The 24,762-nt window shown below is 50.1% G+C and overlaps 1 protein-coding gene across 3 annotated transcripts in view; it reads left to right on the top strand.

Annotated features, from left to right (window-relative positions):
* GFRA2 (GDNF family receptor alpha 2) overlaps positions 1-24,762 on the top strand; it is a 158,820-nt gene that overhangs the window by 19,859 nt on the left and 114,199 nt on the right. For 2 of the 3 annotated variants that reach the window (XM_073232643.1, XM_073232645.1), the window contains exon 3: positions 19,682-19,877. The exons of the other annotated variant lie outside the window; for it this stretch is intronic. In XM_073232643.1, coding sequence (XP_073088744.1) covers positions 19,832-19,877 — 46 coding nt within the window. In that variant the 5' untranslated portion in view covers positions 19,682-19,831. The remainder of the gene's footprint in view (positions 1-19,681; positions 19,878-24,762) is intronic. 3 annotated transcript variants of the gene reach the window in all.

The raw sequence follows: 24,762 nt of genomic DNA, 5'->3' as shown, positions 1-24,762 counted from the left end.
AAAAAAGCAACAACTGGGGGCTCCTCAGGGGGAGGAGACACCCCCTCCACAGGCTGTGGAGCACTCCATGCTCCCACCCTATACCCAGGATGAACTGGTGGATATGAGCGTCAGGTATGGTGGAAGCCTTCGGAACCTCTGCCTGCATGGCTTTTGCGTTTCTGGGATATAGGGGTGGAAAACATTGTCATGTTGGGTTCTGAAATGAATAAACTGGCTTCCCTGATGACTCACCCTTTCCTCTGGCAGCGGTTACAAAGTGCCCATCACACCTCAGGGAATCAGGTGCTTCTGGGTTGGCTGACAGCAGCCATCAGGGCAGTTTGGCCTAATCAGGGTGATTTGCCATACTTACCCACTAGCTGGAAAAAGTATGCAGAGCTCCAGCATGTGTTATGGGAGCTGGGCATGAAAAATATTATATATAATATGGACTCCCTGGGCTCTGCTGAGGTGTTGCTCACTGTTGGAATGAGAAATCTGGTGCTGCATACAGCTTTTTCAGGCCCTAGTGACTATTTGGGATCCATCTTTTTTTGGGTCCCTAGTGACTATTCTTGCCCCCCACATGGGGCAACCCATAAGTGAGGCTATTTGTACTTTAGCAGATCTGGGGGAGATTGAAACAATAAGAGAATGGAAGGAAGTACGGGCTACAACTGAAAGGAGAGGTGCAAAGGGCCCCGTGAAGGTCTCAAGGACCCAGATGTGGGTTGATTTGATAAAGGCTGGGGTAGTGAAAGAAAAACTTGATGGGCAGCCCAATAGGATCTTGTTAGAACTGTGGCACCAATTAGAGCCAGAGCAGCAGTTCCAGCCGCTGAGGCCCAGGACACAGAAGCCAGAGTCAAAGCCCCATGTCCGGTCTGTGTCCCTGCAAGACTTCCTGAGGGACAGTACTCAGGCTCTGCCTGGGCCCTCACTCCCACAGGACGACAACTGGGCAGGACGGTTTGATTGATGGGTGGAATCAAGGTTCCCACCTTGAAGGATGTGGTGGAGACCAGAGGCCACATGTAGAATTAGCAATTTGTTGGTCTCCTGTGAATGTACAATGTGTCCTGGCGCTGGTGGACCCAGAAGCTGAATGTCCTCTGATTTATGGCAGCCCTGAGCATTTTCCTAGGACCCCTGCTGTGATAGATGGCTATGGGGCTGAGGCAATTGGAGTGAAGAAAGCCCAAATCCCATTGGGGATAGGGTGTTTACCCACAAAGGAGTATACTGTGTACATCTCTCCCATCCCAGAATATATTTTGGGGGTAGATATCCTGCAGGGCCTGTGAATACAGACCACTGCAGGTGAGTTCAGACTAAGGGTACATGTGGTAAAGGCAGTTCTGAAGGAACATGCTAAGCACCCACCTGTAGTTCTGCCTATATGTTGGCAAGTGACAATACTAAGCAGTATAAATTGCCTGGGAGGCACGAGGAAATTAGAGATACTCTACAGGATTTGGAGAAGGTGGGCATCATAAAGCCCACTCATAGTCTTTCTAATTCCCCAGTGTGGCCAGTGAAAAAGCCAGACAGCTCCTTGCATATGACTGTGGACTACAGGAACTAAATAAAGTCACACCCCATTTGCATGCTGTTGTCCGCTTTATAGTAGCCCTTCTGGACACACTCAGCCATGAATAGGGACGTATCATTATGTTGTGGACCTTACTAATGCTTTCTTCTTTATTGACATAGCACAGGAAAGTCAGGAACAGTTCGATTTCACATGGGAAGTGGACATTCACTGTCCTTCTGCAGGGATACCTCTGCAGTCTCACCATTTGTCACGGACTTGTATCCCAGGACTTGGCCACATGGAAGAAACCACAAACAGTGAGGCTGTGTCACTACATTCATGATATCATGCTCATGTCTGAGTCTCTTGCAGACTTAGAAGGGGCAGTTCCTAGACTGCTGCAACATTTACAGGAGAAAGGATGGGCTGTAAACAGCACTGTTTAGAGACCTGGTTTGCCTGTAAAATTCTTGAGGGTTATCTGGTCGGGTAAAACTAAAGTTATTCCTGAAGCAGTCATAGACAAGGTCCAGGCTTTCCCTACCCCTACCACTGTGGCAATATTAAAAGAGTTCTTGGGTCTTTTGGGCTACTGGGGAGTGTTTATCACAAATTCTGAAGCCCTTATACTGGTTGGTAGGAAAAGGCATCAGGTGGGACTGGGATGAAACATGTGCAGCTGCTTTTAGTGCTGCTAAACAAGCAGTCCAGGCCTTACAGGCCTTGAGTGTAATGGACTCATCAAGGCCCTGTGAGCCAGATGTTCATGTAATGGAAGATGCTTATGGATGGGGTCTTTGGCAGAGGCTTGAACAGACATGCCAACCTATTGGATTCTGGTCACAACTATGGAAAGGAGCAGAGGTCCAGTACACCTTGATAGAGAAGCAACTGGCTGCTGTGTACCATGCCTTGCTGGCTACAGAGCCCATCACTGGAACAGCTCCAACCTAGGTAATAACCCCTTATCCCATTGCAGGGTGGGGTGGGTGAGAGATTGGACCCAAAGGCCATGGAGTGGCATGACACAGATGCCTAGACTGGCCAAATGGGGTGCATATTTACAGCAGTGTAGCACCCTCTTTATCAGCCCCTTAAGTGGAGAACTCCAACACTCACTGGGGCCAGTGATGTATACCAGTGGAAAGCAGGAAGAATTTGCTTTTGAGCCATTGGTAGTTGAGAGTCCTTACGAGGAGGGAAAAGCCCCTATGCTGCAGATGCTCCGTATACAGATGGCTTCAGCTGTGGGCAGACCCAGAAGTGGAGGACCTACTGGCTTTCCAGCCTCAGACTGAGACAATATGGTTGGAGGATGGAGAGAGGAAGAGCAGCTAATGGGCTCAGTCGTGGGCAGTATGGCTCATGATTACCCTGGGGCCCTCCCCCATAGTTTTCTGCACTGACAGCTGGGTTTGACCCTGTGGCTACTGACATGCTTTCATGCCAACTGGATGGCTGGTCACCAGCCCTTTTGGGTGCAAGAGTTGCGGCAAGACCTATGGGCCTCTGGTCAGACTAAGACTGTTACCGTATATCATGTGACTGGCCATTTGCCTTTGGCATCCCCAGGGAATGATGAAGCAGACACATTGGCCCAGGTGCATTGGCTAGAAGGAAAGCCTGCCTCTGATGTAGCCCAACAGTTACATCAGCATTTGTTGAATGCAGGGCAGAAGACAATGTGGGCTGTAGCCCGTAGGTGGGGCTTGCCATTGATCTTTGAACAAGTTAGCAGAGCCTGGAAGGAGTGCCTATGTGCTCTAAGAGGGACTTACCCCGAGTCCTGCAGCAACATGGGACAATAGTAAAGGGGCCGATATCCCTTGTCAGGTGGTGGGTAGACTATATTGGGCCTCTGCCCTGTGGGTAAAGTTGCAGTATTTCCAGAATCTCTCACCTGGCTTTAGTGCATCTCCATAGGTGTTTCCAGGGGGTGGAGAGGAGTAGTCCCTCTCCATATGATTAGGTAATTACAAGGGCTAGCGAGGGATTATCTGGACCAGAGAGGTTGGATGAGGGGTGAGAGACATGGGGGAGTGGAAGTGGACTGCTTGTATGAAATAAACAGGTTTCTCCCACTTTATTTCTCCCTTTGACTGATTTTGGTTTCAAAGGTATTTTGCCCTGGGATTTTCCCCCTGGAGTTATGGCCCATATCAGAAGGATATCGGTATGCCATGAATTGTGTGGACACAGCTACTGGACTGTTGGTCACTTTTCCTGCATGTCGTGCCAATCAGCAAATGGCCAAAAGGGGCCTAGAGCATCTCTTTGCAGCATATGGCCAGCCACAGGTGATTGAGAGCGATCAAGGCACCTACTTTACTGGACATGTGTTACAAGAATGGGTGCAGCAATTAAGAATAAAGTGGAAGTTTCATGCACCATATAACCCTACCAGGGCAGGCATGATAGAGAGGTACAATGGTTTGTTGAAATCTGGCCTGAAGTTGGACACCAATAGTCTACGGGGCTGGTCAGTTTGTTTATGGACAGGTGTTTGAATGAGAAGCCCCAAAAAGGAACCTTGAGCCCTGTGAACATGCTGACACACATTGCTGACTCTCCTGTACAACTGCATGTGCAAACCAAAGAGGAGTTCTTGGAGCCAGGATACGGCCAGCAGAGCAACATCCTGCTGCCAGCTCCAACTGCATTAAACCCTGGAGACTCTCTTGAGTGGACGTGGCCTTGGACATATGTGGACCAGCAATGGCTGGCCCTTCTGGAACCTTGGGGAAAAGGCCTGGAAGCTGGTCTCCTGTGTATTCCTGCAATAACAGCAGAGTGGCCCCCAAAGATCATGGTAGTGTACCCAAAACATCTGGGAGGTAAGAGCATCTTATGGGGAAGTTTTGTTTTATCTTCATGGCCAGTACATATACCTCCCATAGCCCTGTATATTGACCCATCTGTAACTCCCACAAGGAGGGGAGGTGAAAGTTTGATATACTAGACCTGGACAAGATCCCATTCCTGCCACTGTCCTATCACAGGGCCACTCTCTTGCATGCATCCTACCTGATGGACAAGATTTGCCTATGCTGGTGTCATTAAAACATGTATCTTATTGCCCTTAAGGTTATTTTCTTCTACAGTCCCTGTGGCCTGGATGCACCCCTGGCTGCAGCTGCCACATGATGATTGCTCTGAACTCCCTACCTGTTCAGCTACTGCCTGCCTGTGGAATGGGAGAGTTATGGACTTAATCTGCATAGGACTTTGAACCTAGGTGACTCTTCTGGCTTGAGGATTAGCATTATTTTATTGCTGTTGCTATTGTATGTTATTAGTCTGGTTACAGTGCTCCAGTTTTCTTGCCCAGGGGCCATTGCAGAAGATGGAGAGTGAGTAGACTGCAAGCTGAGACTTCTGGGAGGGCGGGCTGTGGGTAAAATTGCAACATTTCCAGAATCTTTTGCCTGGCTTTAGTGCATCTCCACACAATAGGTGTTTCCAAGGGGTAGAGAGGAGAAGCACATCTCCATATCAATAGGTAATTACAAGGGCAAGCAAGGGCTTATCTGGACCAGAAAGGTTGGGTTGGGGGCCTCTTCTTCTGCAGCTGGGTAGCAAAGAGACATGGGAGAGCAGAAGTGGGCTGCTTCTAAGTTCTCCCACTTTATTTCTCCCTTGGACAGATTTTGGTTTCAAAATTATTTTTCCCTGGGATTTCCCCCCCAGAGTTACACTGGAAAACAGTCATGTCTCTGCTGCATGGTCCTTACTTAATAGCTTCTATTTTTTGGGCACTTACTATGTGCCACGAACATACTGGGTGCTGGGATGAAAGTCACAGCCCACACTGACCATTAAATATCTCACAAAGGACCATTATATCATTTAATCTGTACAATAGCCGTAAGAGGAAGAGGGTTTATAAACTGTAGAGTGCTGTAAAATGTTGGGGATAGTTATGGGGATGACTAGCTTTCTTCCCCCACATCTGCAGCTTGCCTGGCAGCCTCCTGGTGCAGGGTAGGCACCCACCTTTCCTGTCTCCTTTCTGGCTAATTGGGGAGGCTCTCAAGGCCTGATTTATGCAGACACTCACACATTCTGCCACTGAACATTATTCTAATCAGACACCTCATTATTGGAAGCCTACCTCCTCGGGCTGCTTGGACAGGGTTATTACAGGATATTATACAGACCATTTGCATGGCCACCTTCAGGTCATTTCCATCACTTTAAGCTACTTACAGGCCCATTTTCTTCCCCATAATATTTGCCTAATTCGATTACTGCACAGCCTCACATGGCTCAAAATGGAATCACAAGTTACACCTGGGAGCAAAGTCAACTAGATCCTGACACACCTTCAAGACTTTGGGGCCTATGTGGCCCCAGGTGATGGTCGCAACCATGCTTCCAGATCCCAGGGGTGACTTTAGAGCCTGAAGAGTAGGGAGCTAGGTGGGAAAGGGTAGCTTGCTGGCTAGGCCAATGTTTCATAGTTCCAGGTGATACAAAGGGTCCTTTGCTACCCCCAAGTCCATCCTTTGTGAATTCATTCAGAGCCCCCTGCCCTTCTCCATTATGACCCTTAACGTACTTTGTTGTAATATCTGTTTTCCTGCTCAAGGGAAAGCTATGGGAGGGCAGGGACTCTGCTTATCTTCTTGATCTTTGTGTCCCTTGTCTCTAGCACAGCACCCAGAGTATAATAACTGATCAGTATAGATATATACTCACTGATTGACTGACTGAACAAGTGGGTCCCCAATTGCTCTTCACCATCTATGCTAGGAATGTATGTGTCTGTGACTTGGTGCCAAAGCCCCCATTCCTGCGTGAACGGTATACCGCCTGGTGTCTGGTTCTGAAGGGCCCCATCTAATACGTACACTCCTGTGCAGACGCTGTGCTGTGTGAGAGCAGCGGGTCTGGGAACAGGAAGCTCTTGAGTGGTGGTGCTCAACCTCCAGAGGCACCGTCTGGGGACCGCTGAGGGGGTACTACTGGCGTCCAGTGGCAGGTCTGGGATGCTGGCGAATATCCTGCAACTTATAGGACAGCCCCCCACAACAAAGAATTATCCCTTCTAAAATAGCAATAATGCCAAGGTTGAGAAACCCTGCCTGAGTTAGCCCAACACACTGAGCAGGAGGAAGGACATCGGGGTTCCTTGTGGTCAGTAGGACTCTTGTGGCCTTTGAGGGGATCTTTATAGACACCTCTTCCCTGCCCAAGTTCTGAACCATGAACCAGGCAGGAGATTAAACTACCTCGTTATTACTGAAAACACTGCTGGGGAATGGGGCTTAGTCTGTTATCCGAGGGAGATGATAATTCTATACTCCTGAATTAAACTTACTCATTTTCTTGAGAACACAGGCCTCTGGATGGGATCTCGCGTGGCAGAGGGAGAAAAGGGCCTCTTTGACTGCTTTGAGCCACGCGTGCCCAGTCCCTACAAACTCTTCCCGACCCAGATGAGGTGAAACGGAAGCCCCAAGGAAAGACGATTCAGTGTCTCTCCATCCAGGTCTGACCCCAGCAGTGTCTGTGGGCATACCATCAGGCCTGGGAGCCAGGTGGGCCTTGGTCTCCCGTGTTCTGCCCTGACGCTGATAGCCTGTTTACCTTTGAGCTTTACTTTCCAAATCTACAAAGTAAGGAAGAGAATCAATACTATTGAGTTTTGTTGCAAAAATCACAACTGAAAAAGTGCTTGATATTAGTATGGGACAGGGCCACGCCGGTCTCCCCAGTCACCACACAGGTGGGTAGGGCACAATTTGAGGGCCGCAGGGAGGTAGATGGCTGGCAGTTAAGCAACATTATAAACAGAAATGACTATAGCCCAGATGGAGGACAGCTGGGAGAAGTCTGACTCCCATGGGCTTCCAGAGCAGAAAGGCTCATGCATTCAGCTGGGGGAGCAGCCCGTGGGGAAAGTGGCTTTGGATTTGGGCCCAGAGGAGTGGTAGAAACTTTTTAAGTTAATAACTTGTCATTTTCATTATGCAAAAGCAATATGTGCTCATTTAGAAAATTGAGGAAACACAGATAAATCAAAGAACGTACAGTGCCTTTATAATCCCATTGCCCAGAGATAATCATTGGTAACATTTTCTGGCTTGGGTAAAAGTGGGGTCATGTCAACCTTATTCCTATTTTAGTAAACCCAGTGTCTCCACCCTGGGCCTTCCCCTCCTCCTGTCCCTGGGGTTTACTCAGACTAAAGAGGTCAACCTGATCCGAAAGCCCAGTGGAGCAAAAGGGAAGCACACCCCACAAGGCTTGGGGGTGTGCTGCCTGGACTCCAGGGCTGTCGCTTCTTTTTTTTTTTTGAGAGGGCTTCTCTCATATTTATTGATCAAATTGTTGTTAACAACAATAAAATTCTGTATAGGGGACTTAATGCACAATCATTAATCAATCCCAAGCCGAACTCTCAACAGTCTCTAATCTTCTGAAGCATAACGAACAAGTTCTTACATAGTGACTAAGTTCTTACGTGGTGAACAGTGCAAGGGCAGTCATCACAGAAACTTAAGGTTTTGATCACACATCATGAACTATAAACAATCAAGTCATATGATTATTCATTTGATTTTTATACTTGATTTATATGTGAATCCCATATTTCTCCCTTATTTTTTTTTTTAAGTAAAATGCTGAAGTGGTAGGTAGATGCAAGATAAAGATAGAAAGCGTAATTTAGTGCTGTAAGAGGACAAGTGTAGATGATCAGGTCTGTGCTATAGACTAAGTATTAATCCAAGCTAGACAAGGGCAACAAAACATCCATGGATGCGGAAGATTTCTCTCAAAACAGGGGGGGTGAGGTTCTAAGCCTCACCTCTGTTGATCCCCAATTTCTCACCTGATGGCCCCCCTGCGACTGTGCCTGTCCCAGGGTTGTCGCTTTTTGCTTGCTCACAAGCACACACATCCACACACAGCCATTGCATTTTTTGCCCATCCTGGAGAGTGGGGGATTGTGGCCAAGTTCATTTAGATTTAGACAAATGAACAGCATCACATTTCTTACACTAAAGTGTTGCAGAAGAGATTCATACCTGTTATATTGGGCTGTTTCAAACATGTTCATCTTTGTCAGTCTGGTAAGTGGGAACTGTGTTCTTCTCTGACACAACCTAGGGGAGAGGACATTTGGCCGAGGAGGCACTGTGAGGGCTGCAGACCATTGGCGGAAAGGATGGGCCAGAGCCAGCTAGTGATGGAGGGGAAAGCAGGGCTGAGGGTAGCTCCACTCCCACCTGCCAGCCTCGTCCCCATTCAGCCAGACGCTTGAGTGCCATCCTGGCCCACCAGGCTGCTAGCATTGGTGCCCACCATGTGGGGGGACCTGGGGAGGCACACCCAAGCTTGTCCCCACCGATGGCCTCGTAGTTTATAACCTTTGCTCCTTAGCACACTTATGCTATCCAACCCTCAGGAGCCAGCCTTCTAATTTTGTTGTTAAAATGAAATATTTTAAGAATACAAAAAATGGAAAGGCTAATAATATATAAAAAGCATCCATTAATATCAGTTTCATCAAATTTTAACATTTGCCATATCTGCACCACATCTTTAAAAAAATTCTTTAATCAGCATATGACAGATCTGATAAAAGCCTCCTGAGCACCTGTCTTACTGCCTCACTTTCCCCCACAGTGGCAACCACTCTCCTGAATTCAGAGTTTATCATCCCACTCAAAATTTTAAACTTTGGCTGCATATGTGTGTTTCCATAAACTCCATATACACATGTACATAAACAGTTTTGCATATGGAAAGTATGTACAGACAGTGTTATACTATATACATCTGCAACTTGCTTTCCCCCCTCAACACTATGGAGACCCATGTGTTCTTGAACTGGTTCATTCATTTTAACTGCTGTACAATATCCATTGTATGACTGTGCCAAGTTTATTGGTCTATTCTCCCTTTAATGGGCATTTAGATGTTTTCCCAATCTTCCACTGTCACTCCAGGGCACCTAAGTATTCTTTTGTATAAGGAAGCATGGGTCTCCATGCCACATGAAGCTTTTTCTAGGACATATACTGAGGGGTTGAATTGCTGGGTTGTGTTGTGTGTACATCTTCTACTTTACCAAATAGAGCTACATTGTTCTTCCCAGTGATCTTCTATTCAACTGTATGAGAATCTACCATCACTTGATATTGTTAGACTTAAAATATTTTTTCATTTGGTAAGAATAAAATAGTATCCCCTTTTCATTTGTTCAAGGAGTCTCTGGTTCTGCATAGGTCTTTATTTAAGTTTAAATGAACATCTTTCATTTTTCTGGGGGAAGCCAAGACTTCTAAGGGATGGTGGTGGGAGATAAAGGACCCGGGTGCTCGTGGAGGGGAGGCTTCTGGCGGTAACGAGGATGTGGGGAGTCTGGTCTACCAGGCTCCTTCAGGGAGGGCCTTGAGCTGTGTGACCTAGGTCTGTTAGAGACCTGAGGGCATAGTAGGCAACTGTCCAGAGATCCTTCCTTCCTGCTGGGGTGACCATATAATGTTTCATTTAAACTGGGACACTTTCAGAGTGTGAGAGGACGTTATTAATAATTACAGTGGGACAGTAGAAGTAAACTGGGACTGTCTCAGGCAAACCAGGACACAAGATCACCTTGCTTCTGGAGTCTGTGTTCACAGTCCTTACATTCAGTCTCCCCCTGCTGGTTTCTGCCCGTGTCCACCCACCTCTGCGCCTCCCTCTCCCATGGCTTTGGAGGACACTGGGGCCCTTTCCTAGTCACCTTCTCTGTCCATAGTCCACTGGAAAAACATTTTTATAGAGTTCAGTCTCCTGCTGTGCATCCAAATCTTTCTTCATGGAAGTCCCCTTTTGGCCACCAAAGCCTATGGTCGTCTCCCCTCTGAGTCCCCCAGGCGCTCACTCTGCATTGTTTGTCACCTTTGTTGGGCACTGTCCTCCCCCATTAGCTTGTAAGGGTCTCCAAAATAGGGACATGGGTTACAGTTCTCTGCACCTGCCCTAAACATCTCCCCATTCCCAGGCTGCTTACTTTGGGGGCAGGGTCTTTTCTCCTTTAGGGGTAGGGCTTCTTTTCGCAGCTTCTGCATCACTTCTTTTTTTTTTTTTTTAATTTAAGTATCATTGATAGACAATCTTCTGATGGTTTCACATAAGCAACACTGGTTTCAACATTCATCCATATTGTCAAGTCCTCACCCCCTCTGTTTGTGGCCACTATCTATCAATGTAATAGGACTGTCTGCATCACTTCTTTTTTTAATTTTATTTTTATTAAGGTATGATTGATATACACTTTTATGAAGGTTTCATATGAAAAAACAATGTGGTTACTGTATTTACCCATATTATCAAGTCCCACCCATACCCCAGTGCAGTCACTGTCCACCAGTGCAGCAAGTTGCCACAGATTCACTATGTGCCTTCTCTGTGCTACACTGTTCTCCCCGTGACCCCCCACACCATGTGTACTAAACATAATACCCCTCAGTCCCCTTCTCCCTCCCTCCCCACCCACCCTCCCCTTTGGTAACCACTAGTCCCTTCTTGGAGTCTCTGAGGCTGCTGACGTTTTGTTCCTTCCGTTTACTGCATCACTTCTTACCTTCCCTCTTCTATATCTCCATTTTGGTGGTTGTCTCTGCCCTTTCCAGCCTGCTTTCAGGGGCTGTTTTTCAGAGCCTGGCTCAGCACATCAGCATGTGAAAGTGCGTCTTTGGGCTGGAAGATAAGCGTACCGTCATAAATGCTGAGCAGAGCCTCTAATTTCAGGGATGCATACATTGTGGAATAATTAAGAGGGAAGGCTCATCCTTGGAAAAGATTTGCAAAAAGGGTTTATAATTGCAAGGACATAGAATTAGTTCTAAGCCTCCTTGACTTTTGTGATAATCTCTGGGGCTTCTTTATCAATTTGTGCCCAGACGATGTTGCTCTCAAGTCATAAGCAATTGGCTCATCAGTTCTCACTGCCATATTTTGGCTGAGCACAGTCCAGGTGGGGTTAGATGAAGTGCCAGTGGTCAGAAATGGAGGATTATGTTTATTCTAATATTCCAGTGTGGACTTAGAGGTTCATACTCGCTTGGCACTCCTGAAAACGTCCAATGGTAAATGCAATGCCATAGGATATTTTTCTAGTAGGAGTTAAGTTGGTTCTGTGATTGTTGCTTTTCAAGGAAGGAAAACATTATAGAAGTGGGGGCACCTCGTGAAGGAGGGAAGCTATTGTTTCCTTTTGAGAACAAACACATCAGGACTGCGCAGACCCTTTTTGTGGTGAGAGGGGCAAAGGGGTGGCTCACTGTCACAGCAATGGTGTGCCCATCTCGGAAGGTGAAAATGAGGTACAATTTCACACTTCCCTTCTTTTCCCTTAGGACATCTGATATTCGCAGAAGGTGTGGGATTTCACAAAAACCTCTTATGAGTTTGTTTTATGTGGATTTCAAGATCAGGGCAGTATCAAAATATGATCCTTCAACTGGAGTTCTTGACACATGAGGAAGTTCAAGTGGCAGCTCATGCCTACATTTTCAGGTGCTTAACTCCAGATGTTCCTTGGTGAGTGATGACTATTTGCAGTCCCCAGTGGCATTCCTATGGATTCTCTCTTGATGGGTTTGGGCAAGGTCCAGTGAGAGGGAAGACTTGACTCTCTGCTGGGTGGGTAGTATTAAATGTCTTGATCCCAGGGCACTGTGGTCTCCACAGGTTTATCAAACCATCATTAACAGGCATTAACAGAAACATATACTCACTGAGTTCATGAAATGTTTCCAGATCACCTGATTTAATGACGCCCCGTATGTGTGTTGACATTCTGTATTCCAGAGATGTACTTATTCATTCATCAGTCATGGGGGTAGCTGCTGGGAATACAGCAATGAACAAATTGGCCATGATCCCTTCTCTCTAGGAACTTGCAATTGAGTGGTGGAGACAGATTTTCAACAAGAGAGAGGGAGGAGGGCTATGAAATGGGCAGGAGGAAAACAATGGGCACCTGCTGCAAAGTAACCTTGGCCTCTGACTGCCTCACAAAGGCCCACCTGCCTGAGGTTATTTGAGGAAATTTGTTGGCACTGGCCAGTTAGAACTGGGCTCTTTCTAGCGCAAACCTAGGTTTCTGGACCCTTTCCAAGAAGCTTTGGCCCTGCCCACTTGGCCACCCCCATAGAGGGTCACACTCCAGGCCCCTGAGGTTGTGCCTTCAGCATGGCAGTGTGGGAGGAGCACCTGGGCCTCAGTGGCTGTGACAACAATGGGTGGAGAGCCCCGACGGCCACCTGGGAGCCACACCATGGGCAAGCAGGACTGGAGAGCTGCCCAGGCTTCTCTGGGGGACTTGTCCTCTGAGCCCTGGAAGCTACACTGAGACAGGGGGTGCCGTCTTTGGATGCAGAAGCAGGTATCTGGAGCGACACTCTCCGAGGATGCTCTCTGTGCACTGTGCCGTTGGATGGCTTTCAGATGGAGGCCACTCTGCAATATCTGCGAGGTGGGGTTGTTATAAGAATAAAGCACAGTGGTTGAGGACTTTTTGTGTGTTGGGCACTGTGCCAAAGTTTTATGTATGTCATTTCGTTGAATCCTGCAGTCCTCTGATGCAGGTACCTTCTGTTCCTTCCACTTTAGAGAGGAGAACCTTGAGGCTCAGAGAGGGTAAGTTGCTTACCCTCGGCAGAAAAGCCCATGCACGGCTGAGCTGGGATGGATCGCAGGCTCGTTAGAGGCCAAAGCCCAGCTCTTTCTGCTGTCCGCGTCACGCTGCATCCTGCAATCTCTCTGACTGGAGGCTTTCTTTGTACCCTATAAATGTCAAGCTTGATTTAGTTAAGAGGTGACAATGGAGGACTTTACTCACAAGCATGCATTCAGAGGTGGTGAATGGGCAGATGAAGGGCACTTTATGAACTGGGAAATCCCCCAGACTGCAGTGTGGAGACTGCTGCCTGCCTGCAAGAGGCTAGTGCCTCTGCCCCAAGCCAGGCGTCAGGCCCTTCCCAGCAGGATCCACCCTGAGTCAGTGGTGACCAAGGACCTTAGTGGCTCCTCCACTGCCAGCATGTGCATCCTTGCTGAGGCCCTGGTGTCCCCAGTGCCATGAGCTCTGGCCTTCCTCCGAGCACCACTGGGCATACCTGGACCCCAGGGCTGGACGTGGCTACTCAACTCTGCAGTGGGAAGGAGCCCATCTGGAGCCTAGTCTTGTTGGCAGGGTGCTGTCTCTCTGGCTAACTCGTGCCAGCTCTTCTAGAAGCCATGACTGTTTTCCACGCCTCCAAGCACTGGTGAGGGTTCTGCTTAAACCTAGGCAGACCCCTCTGGGAATCAGTGGGGACTCCTGCTGGGAAAGCATATCCCCTGGACTCACGGGCATCAGTGATGGCTTGACTAGACTCAAACTGGGCTCTATGATTTGGGCCCAGGCCTGGGGCAGGGACTGATGTACCTCTGAGTTCCTCTTCTCGGATACTAACTTGTAAACCCCTGGCCAACCCCCTGATTCAATTCCCACATGTCTTGCCTCCAAGGCTCATGGATTCTTCCAGTTTGTTCCATCATGAGGAACAAACTTCTGTGCAGTGAGGGATGGTACCCAGGATAAGCACGATTTTAATCATGCCTCAAACATTTATTAAATGTCCTGGTCTTGGATAAGGTGGGGCTGGGAGGGTGATGGGAGGGAAAACCCTAATAGCAAGCAGCTGGGCCTTTCTAGCAGTCAGGAGTACTTTTTTGGACGCTGCCATCTCTGACCAGACACATACACCTTCTTCCTGCCTCAGTGCATCAGGGGTTCCTCTCTCAGTCTCCTGTGGTCACTGGTGCCAGAGTTAATTTACCCCAACCCCACCTGCTGTCACCTAGCCTTCCCTCTGAAAGAGCCCACATTTGCTTCCCAATAATGTTCAACTTGGGTTGTAGTAACCAGGCAAAAGTCTTCTCAAAACCTTCTCAGAACAAGGTAAGGGATTCAAATGGATGTGTATAATGAGGTTTCTGTTCCCCTGTCTCCAGCTCAAGGGGTCTTCAGGCTTGGGGGACCTTCTCTCTCCTGGCCCACTGAACTTCCTGGGTTCCCCAGAGCTCTGGAGTGCCTAGTATGTCCTCAAGCAACAGCCAGAAGCTCAGTGGTCGAGTTGTGAGGTTATAGGAGATAGGCTTCCAGGCCCAGCAGGGCGCCTGCCCAGAGGAGTCCTGTAAGTCACGTGGTGGGCCGTGTGCTCTGTCAGCATACCACACCAGCGTGCCTAAAGCTGTCCCTCTAGCGTCCTGTCCGCCTTATACAGGCCCATTCCTCAAGTGCCTGCCTCCTCCAGATTTCCTCCCTTGGTGGGTTCTGAGAGGCAGGCAGAAAGGACCCTGCCCTAAGGCCGCTAGGAAGGACCTGTTGATCCATCTCTAGGCTAGGAAAGGCCCAGTTCTTGGAAACATAAGGGCTTATCCTTTCCTCTTTAAGGGGAAGTGAAAATGCTTTCCATTCCTCCATGCGATGCAAAGAATTTCTTGCTAAAGAAGCAAAACTAAAATCAAAACCAAACTGAGTTCTCACGGGTCATCCATCAGCCAAAGGTTCGGCAGGATCTCTCTTTGCGTAAGAAGTGTGCCTCAGGGACCACCAAATTCAAGCCCTCTTATGCAGAGAGGGGAAGAGACTTGCCCACGGCCACCAGGTGACTGGAGCCAAAGCTCAGAACAGAAGCCAAGTACCCTGATCCTGAGGCAATTTGCAGTCTCATCCCAATCACTAGGTATGGGAACTCAAGAGGTAGAAAGCATTAGGAGTGACTCCCAGGGCCTCCTAGCACACATAATAGCTTTCTGCGGTGGGGAAGACTTACCTTCTGTCCCCAACTCCCCGTTTGATTTCCAGGCTAGGAACAATGACCGTAGCTCCCATTTGCATGGAACTTCATGAAGCCCTGTCACATCCATCATGTCATTTGAGCCTTGCTTACTCTATGAGTTCCTATTTTATAGATAAGGAAATCAAGATTCAAGGGTTAAGTGACGTGCCGAAGGTAATGCATTTGCTGCAGAAGGGGAATTCGGAGCTAGGTCTGCCTCTGCAGGCTTCCTGGAGACCCGGCCTGCAGGTGAGCTGCCTGGTGGCTCCTCACCTGCTCTGCTTCCCTGAGAGTGTCAAGCCGACGCTGCTCTGTGCCCCTTCTACTGCTACGTCTGTCTTCCTCCTCCCCATATCTGTGACCACGCTATTCCTTTCTCCTGGCCCTCTTCCTCGTCCGTTGATCATTCAGGCCCCACGCTCCTACTGTCTGAGGCAGGCCTGGCCTCTTGGATGGGCCTGGGTGGTTTGCACACTGAGACTCAGGCTGCAAGCAGATTCTGAGGGGTGGGGTTTGGGCTGTGGGATGGGGCTCTGAATTTCTTTGGAGCTTGGGCACTTAGTTGCTTCTCTGTTGCCCACTTGGACATTTTCTGTGGCTAGACCTCAGTCTTCCCTTCTGTAGACTGGAGAGGGATGCTCCATGCCGTCTCAGCTTGGACACTAATTTTGTCATAAAGGGGTTAAAAAATATAACTGAACTTAATCTTTATAGAAGTCTGGTCTGTTCATTTGCATATAAGCATCTCCCCTGCCCCCAGCCCTGGCAATTTGCATCTCATTATCCAGCTGCATCCTTGGAGATTGCCCCCTTGACTGGACCTGCTGGGACTAGCTCTATCTCCTTTTTGACCCTAGAGCCTTTCTCCTGCCCTCCTGGCCCCAGATGGGTTCTTAGCCTTCGCCAGCCTCGGCAATCCCAGCTTCAGACTGTTGGCCAGGCTCTCAATTTTCCTTCTGCAGAGCGGTCTGCAGGGCCCAGCCATGGAAATGGTGAGCCTAAAAAACAGGGTGAGGGGGTGTACTTAGTGGGGGTTGAGAGTGGGAAAAGGGGGTGGCTCCACCCACCCATGTGAACATAAAAGGCCCAGAGTGTACTGTATGTGCACATTCAAGCACAGTCACACACACACACACACACACACACACACACACACACACACACACACACTTTCTCTGACTCCTCTATTCCTTGCCCCCATCCCAGGTCATCCTCATGCAGCTTCTTTTTGCTTCAAAACAGAGCTTGATATGCATTTTCTGTGACATCGTCCGGGTGAAAGTTTGATGGGGAAGGCAGGGCCAGACAGGTTTTGTGTTTTATCATCCAGCCCTGCTCCAGGGGGCAGACCTGTGTTCTACCAGTGCAGCCCAGCTCTTCTGAGCACTGGTGTTTCCCCAGGGAAGCCATCCCTTTAGCCTCTCTAGAAAGCCTGAGATTGTCATGGAGGACAGCCACCAGCAGAGATGAGCAGAGGGCCTGGGGAATGAGCAATTGCCTGAAGCTAGGTGATGACCCCTTGCGGCAGGTGGGCAGGGGTCTGCCTGGGGCCCCAGTGGTTGGACCTGGCTCCCTCTGCTCAGAGGCACTGCTCAGTGACACTGAATCAGAAAGCACTCTGCGACTCTGGGGAGTTGAGGGGAGTGATGAGCGGCGGACAGGGAAGCGCGCCGCACGCCCTGAAGTCAGTGTGTGCTGGGGCAATGGCTGCGGTGGTGCTGGGCAGTGACGTCTAGTCTCATTCATTCATCCAGTGAATGCTTATCAAGACCAACAAGGGTGGGGCCTTGTGTTGTGTCCGTCTGTGGATATAACAATGACCAAGACAGATGCATGATCACCGTAGGGAATGCATGGCCTGGTGGTGACTCAGACAAACAAACATGGCAGAGGTGAAAACAGGTGGAGAGAAGAAGTTCAGGGCCTGGGATGGTAAATTCTACATGCCAACCTGGCCACATGACACTCAGATATGGTCTAACACCAGTCTAGATTTCACTGTGAAAGTCATTTTTAAGAGAGGTTAGTGTTTAAATCAGCAGTCTTGAGTGAAGATTACGCTTCGCAGTGTGGTGGGCCTCGCCCAAGCAGTTGAAGGCCTGAAATGAACACAGACTGAGGTCCCTGAGGAGGGAATTCTGTCAGTGGATGGCTTTCAGATTCAAGTTGCAATGTCAACAATTCCTTGGGTCTCCAGCCTGCTGGTCTACCCTGCAGATTTTGGACTTGCCAGCCTCCACAATCACATGAGGCAATTTCTCTGTTTCTCTGGAGAGCTCTGACTAATACAGGGGCCTGTGAGAGTGCCTGGGAAGGGATAGAGGGCATAGAAGGCTTCCTGGAGGGGACAGGCTGAGCAATGACATCTCTGCAGTTAGGGAGGAGGAGGGAAGGAAGGAGTGTGTGGTTTGATTAATGACCCTGGGCCAGGATGGCTGAATCTAGGTTGTGTGCATTTACTAACTCATTCAGGGACTTCTGGCCTTGGACAAGGCCCTTGACTTCTCTGAACTTCAGTGTTTTCCATTGTGAAATGGGAACAATAGGCTCAACGTTCAGAGAACTTTAGGGAGGCTGCAAATAAAATGCAGGAGGTGGCCAGCATGAAAGATGGCCAGGAACTGAGGAATGGGAGCCCCCTTAGAGGCGTTGGTGGGGGGCAGCACTGCAGCGGTCGTGCAAGCGGAGGGCCTGCTGGTGCTTCCTTTAGGCCTGGCGCACGAGGGGCAGCAGAAGTGGGGCAAGGGGATGGCCTGGCTGAGGGGCAAGAGAAGGAGGTTCTTCCCTGACTTGCTGCAGGGACCCTTGGGGCCTGAGCATCCCCATCTGTCAAGTGGGGGTTGTCTCAAGAATCAAGCGAGAGAGCGTGCTGAATGGGAATAGGCCAAAAGGCATGAAGCATGATGAAAGGCAGTGTGCCATTACTGTAGTGGTCAGGGGTCGGAGGAGGTGAGCAGGGGGGGCTGGGGCTGGGGGAAGCAAGCGAGGCCCCTAGGGCACAACACTGGGGGAGGTGCCCCTCTCAGGTGCTGACCCTCAGGCATACCTGAGCGGGAATGCCTCCCTACCTGTTGCTCTGCAGGGGCCTCACTCACCTACCCGTGGGCTGGCCTGGAGGTGAGACTGGCATTGACTCCTGCAGGAGTAATGGGCACTTTGGGTGGCCAGTTGGATTTTAATGTGCTTTGAAAGGTTGGATTGATGTTTTCACAGGGGGTATCTGCCCAAGGGGACAGCCCCACCCTGGCTGGGTGGCCAGTTCCTCTAATGTAGCAGTTCTGAGTGGGGTCTAGTCCTGTAGCAGGAGTCCCATCAGGAAACTTGCTAGAAATGCAGATTCTTGGCTCCACCCAGAAACTGGGGTGAGGACCTGAAAGCCTCCAGGGGACCCTGATGTCCCCAGCACATGAGAGGCAGCAGCGGTGGGGGCAGGAGGAGCCCTCATTGATTGACTGAAACAATTCACTGTCAAGAAGACACTTTCTCCTTCTGTCCTTCCTTCTCTGCCACAGTTTCTCCTCCATCTTCTCTGTCTTCTTCCTCTTTTTTCCCCAAGAAATGAAATCAACCCCCCACTAGATGTGGTCCCAAAGATTCTCAGATTCTTTGGCTTCCCTTGGTGAGTGGGAGCACATTCTAGCACAGCTTCCACCTTAAAAAAAAAAAAGACCAAATGACTAATAAGTATCTGAACAGAAGTTCAAATACTATGAATCGGAGAAATGCAAATTTAAGCAATTGAGTATGACTCTGAGCTCCTCAGAATGGCAAAAGTCAGAAAGGTGGACAAAACGGAGTTGGTGAGCTTGTATGAACACAAGACCTCTCTGAACTGTGGGTAGGAGTGGAAACTGGTACTCTGGTTTTGGAAAGCAATCTGGCAAATTTAATGCTATTTATTTTCTTTAATTATCTTTATTGAACACACCTCCATAGTGCTTACTGTGTTTAAGACATTGTCCTAGGCAATTGACAAATACCAACTGAAATAATTACTAACCTATTTGAGTACAGATTGCCTGTGACTCAGTGATCCTGCTCCTAGAATGGACCCTGGAGAAGGTCCCCCCGGCCAATAGAGGGACACATATAGGGAGTGTTGTTTGTGGCAGAGAGAAGCTGGGGGCCTGTCTTGGTGTCCATGGGGTGGGATGGAAGAGTGAGTGGACTGGGACAGGTGCATCTGGAATGCTGCAATCATCTCACCAGAAACCAGCATCAAGGAAAGATCTCAAAAAACAGTGTCTAAAGAAAGTAAAACGCAGAATAAGATTCATAACAGAGTGCCATTTATGAAAATTCAAGACACGCACTCATAACAATGCTCTATAATTTCCAGGGACGTATGCATATTTAAGGATATGCCGCCAACGTATTGGAGCAGGCACCTACGTGGAGGAGCGGGGACGGTGATGAAGGGGCAGGAAGGAGACCACGCATGGACCATGCATGAACTGGACCTTCAGTGCGCTGTGTGCAGAGGAGTGTGATGCCCCGAAAGTTTGAACCTGTGCTCAGAAAGAAAGAAGAAAAAGGTAGCTGCCTTTCCCTGTCAATGGCCTAAAGCTGAAGAGAGGAGGCCTGAGGGCAGGGGGCTGAGCAGGCCAGGCAGGGTGTGGAGTCTGGCTAGCATTCTACTCTAAAACTAGGTCCTAAAGTGTCCATAAAATGGGATAATAATAATAATAACGTGGTGGTGACAGCTGGGTCACATATTCTAAATGGTTGGTCCATAGGGGCCAATGCTGACTCGCTTTCTTGCTTTTCTCCCGCGTGGCACTGTGGGAAGTTGTTCATGCCTTGACAGTCCAGAGCTGCGTATGTGAGCAGAGGGTGGGGAAGGGCCAGGGAAGTGTGCTGGGAAAATGTGGGGACACGGCTTCGCGTCTGTGTTGACTTCATATTTAGAAACATTTCACACATACACCAAAGGAGAGAGGACAGGAGTGGACACCCCCCTCCCCCTCCCCCGACCCTGCCCCGTTCAGCAGCTGCCAACATGCGGCCAATCTGGGGATTTATTGACGGAAGAGAGCAGAGGAAGGAGTAATAGCCATGCTTGACATCTGTGCACGCTATCATCCAGCCTGCGCACGGACGTCTTTCCCATACAGTATTTTATTTGCTTTTCCCAGCAACCCGTGGAGTCGATTCCTGCTTTAGAGCTGAGAAGGCTGAGGCCCGGTGCAGTGAGGCGGCTTGGCGGAGACGGCCTGCTGGTGCTGGCCCAGCGTTCCGGCTTGCGATCCAGCCCTCCTCTGCCTGTGAGCAGAGGCCCCTTGAGCAGTACTGTCAGGCCCACCCGGCCAGCGCTCAGTAGTGGGTGGCCTTGGGTTAGCACCTAGCCTCTCGCTGTCCCTGGAGGGCTGGCCCTGGCCTGGGGCATTTCTGTGCATCCTGCCCTGCCTCTCTGGGAGCTCAGTGCCATCACTCCCTGGTGTGTCCTACTTAACGGGAAGTGGAGCAGTTTAGAAACAACCCAGAAAGCTGAGACGGGCGTCCACGCAGCCCCACAGTCCCCACTCTGGGGGCCCCACCTGGCTCCTGGCCCCTGGCTGGACAGAAGAGCCCCCTGGGAGGTGGCAGTGGTGGTGGGTGGGCGGGATACTGGGCCCAGGACCAGGATTCCCTCATTTCTACTCAGAGCTCGTTTTGGCTGCCAGGGCGGGGGGACTGGAGACCTGGTGGCCCATGAGTTGCCGGGGAGGAAAATGGAGATTTCTGCAGCTCCTCAGGGTGCACTCGGCTCCCAGGCTGTGCTGCGACCAGGCTCCAGAAACAGATTTCTTCTTTTTTTTAAACTATGTTTTCCCCACAGTGACCCACTTTGGTAGCCGAGGCCCCGAGGCACTCCAGCCACGGCTCTGAGTTGTTTTTCTGAAGGACAGGCTCCCTACCTGGTCCTCGCTGCTTGTGCTGTGGCTGGGAGACCCGAGGCAGGGGAACCCCCATCCTGTGGGGTGGGGAGGGCCACCAGGGGCTTGGGGCATGGGATGGGGCAAGGGCTCCAGGTTCCTGGGGCCACCACTCACCCCTCCAGTCTGGAGCCCTGGTTTGGTTTCTGAGGCACAAATGGGGAACTTCTGTTCCTCACTTCTCAGTCACTGGCCATGGTGCCTCTGGGAGGTGGCTTTGGGTAAGGGGGGCAATGGGCAGGGAGGTGATGGTGCCAGCACGAGATGCAAGACCCAAGGACCATTCACCATCTGGGCAGTGACCACTCCCTGAGCATCCGGCCCTGGGGGGACAATGGGGCGGCAGGTGTGTGGGGGCCTTTCGGGGATTGGGGAGTCCGAGGTTGTGTCCATGGAGGCAGAGGAAGAGAATTCCCGCTTGTGACTGGTGTGCACTGGGAAAACCTGGGCACTTGGCAGGCACGGGCCACAGTCCTGGCCCCAGGGATTGACAGTGTGGCTGTGTACACATGCGCACACGCAGGGAAGTCACTTGGGTTCTGTTGGTGTGACTGGCGGCTCGGAGAGGAACTTAGTGCAGCTGAAACCAATGAAGGTTTTATGGTGGGAGTGGCATTTGCATCTTACACCTGTGAGTGGGGATGTGTAGGAACCGCATTCCAGGCAGGGCAGCAGCGTGAACCAAGGCGTGGAGACTCGCACAGCCTTGTTTACTAGAGGAGGACTCCTGAGATGCCGTCTGCCTGGGAGCCTTGTGTCCAGCATGTGCGCTCTGCGTGGCCATAGAGTGCCCAGCCTCGCAGGTAAAGGCAGCAGAACTGGCTGTGTCCAGACCCAGGGAGCCTGCAGACCCTGAGTTTCAAATGCTACCCCATTTGCTTAGTCTGGGCGTCCAGGGATTGCATATGAATGATCCGGTTCAGCCCAGAGCGGGGAGAGGCAGAGGGAGCCTGGGGCACTGTGAGGCTGCAGTGGAACCAGCAGGGCCTCTTCCCCTGGTTGCTGGGAACGCAGCATGCCTTGCCAGCCTCTCCCTCTTGCCCAGTCTTCTTAGTTCCTTCTCCTTTTCCATGGAGGAAGAAAAATGATGGCTGCCCCTCTGAGGGTTGTTGTGGGGATTAAATGAGGAGGGATCTAACCTCCCAGCCTGGGGCCTGGCGGCTCAGTAGGTGTCGGATAATGAGAGCTCTTCTGCTTGTGGGGTGCCTTCCTTCCTTATCAGGCTAATGCCTTTCCTCCCCTTCCCTCTGGCCTAGGGCCTCTGTGCTCCACCTGCACTGTGCACACTTGTGACATAGCCCTGAGGCGGGCGCAAGTGGTATCCCAGTGGGAGCCGGGAAGGTGGCTTCTTTGGTCTCCATGTCCCCAGTGCCTGGTGTCTGCCTCATAGGATAGGCAGGAATGTCTCTGAAGGAATGAATAAAAATGTGTCTCTGCTTTGTAATTTGGTAAGAATTTACAAAAGGTAGTTAATATGCTTCTCATTCCAGAGTGTGAGCCTTGGGCAAATGCATAATGAAGTAAACAGAGCCCGATTTCCAGATTGGAGTGGGCCTGAGGGACAGTTTGGGGTGTGGAGGAGGGTGGGGGCCACACCTACTAATACCCCCTCCCCTGCAGCCCCTCTGCCTGCTGGGCCCAGGCTCAGAGCGTTGCAGCAGGGATCTTCTTTCCATGGGAAATTTGCATCCTCTCCATTAATTTTTTTTGCCCTCATTATAAAATCAGTCATTGTAAAATACTCAACTTCAAACAGGAAAGAAATATTAAACATATTTAACATGAAAAGTAAACAATCCCTTCTTATTCACCCTTGTGTCCTGTGAGATGTAGCTAAGGTATGTCATCAGATTTTTTCTGGTTTATCCATTAACTCGATTACTTGTTTATTTATTTATTTGCTTATGTTACAAAAGCAGGACCCTGCTACCCATAGTTCTGTAACTTCCTTGTAGCACCTAGCAACATACTGTGGGCACTGTGGGTTTTTAAAAAATCGATACCACATTCTTTTTAATGGCCATGTAATATTCCACGACGTGCAGAAGGCACCGCTTACTCAATCAGTCCTCAATTGATGGGCCTCTGGATCCTTCTAAATGGAAAGTGCATTTTAAAAGAGGCCTGAGTGGTGAGGGCGATGGTTGTCTGAGGAAGGCACCATACTTCCTTCTGGCTCTTTCTCCTGGTGCTGCCTTTGTGAGACAGCAAACCAGCTATCCCTCCCCTCCCCTGCCCCACCCAGCCCCACCCTCTTCCAGCTCCTCTTCTGGAGGGGATGAAGGGGACTCTACAGCTCCCAAGTACCCCCACCCTCTGCTCTTTACAGTGTCACCAACCTAATCCCTGTCCGCTGGGGTCTGTCTCCCCTTCCTTGGGTCTGGCATCTGCCTGTCTTGGGCTTGTTGTTTGCTCAGCTTGGGGGTTTGGCGGTGGGGGTCCTCTGGGAGGGCCTGGGTCATGGCAGGCAGTGAAGGCTGGGGCAGGGTGAAGCAAGGGAGTGGGCAGGCAGAGTGATAGTAACTAGATTGGCTGGTGCCCCTTCCAGGAGAGGGACAGCCCCAAAGGCCAGAGGCTGCAGTTTGCTGTGGCATTTGGGGAATTGCATGATGCAAATGAGACCTCTGGTGACTATGAATATTCATCAGGAGTTCTCCCTACTGAGCAGGTGGGAATTCTACCAGGCTTGCTAATGAACCTGCCAGAGGCAAAGGGTGGGATGTGGTCTTTCCCCGGTCTGCCTGTCCTCTCTTGATCACTGCTAGCCTGTGGAGTGTGGCAGGCATGGAGCCAAGGGTGCCAGGCCTGGTTCTATATTGGTCCCCAATTCTCAGATTGAGGTCTGACTTATCCAGGCCTTGAATTCCTCCCTCATCCTGTTCTCCTTGGAAAACTGTGATCAAAACCACCTCTAGAGCCTGGGGCAGAAGCAGGGGAGAATCCTAGAGATGACAGACTCTTAGGTGCTGTTTTGGTGGTTGTAAAACAAGAAAAAACAGCTCAAATCCATTGGCCTAGAGAAACAGATGGAGAAACTGAGGCTCAATGTAAATGGCTTGCCCAAATCATATGGCAGTTAGGTGACAGGCTCTGACGTGAGTCCATGCAGTCCAACTTGAGGTCTTACATCTGACCTTTCTGCTCCCAGAACCCTGATTACTCTTGTTGCTGAGCCCCCCACCCACAGTGTAATCCCTTCTTGGAATCTTTGTGTACTTGACTCTTAGTCCACTCCCAGAAACCTGCCCTGTGCCCTCCAGCCCACGCCACCTGGATACCCTTGACCCTTCCTGGCTAAAACACTCACTCTGCACTTGGCACAGATGTCCTCACTGGCCTTTTTACCTTTTTTGGGGGAGCCTGTTTCCTGAACTTTAGGGTGGCCCATGTCTTATATACCCAGCCAGGGGTGTAGGGGGCCTACTTTCTGACTCCATTTCCTGGAGGCAGCATGGAGCAGTTAATTTGCTCCCTCCCCTGCTGCACCACAGTGGAAGGGGCGGTG

This window comes from Manis javanica, chromosome 3 (assembly GCF_040802235.1).
Source record: "Manis javanica isolate MJ-LG chromosome 3, MJ_LKY, whole genome shotgun sequence".
NCBI lineage: Eukaryota > Metazoa > Chordata > Mammalia > Pholidota > Manidae > Manis > Manis javanica.
Note: the sequence above shows the minus strand (reverse complement) of the source record. Positions and strands in the feature narration are given on the sequence as shown.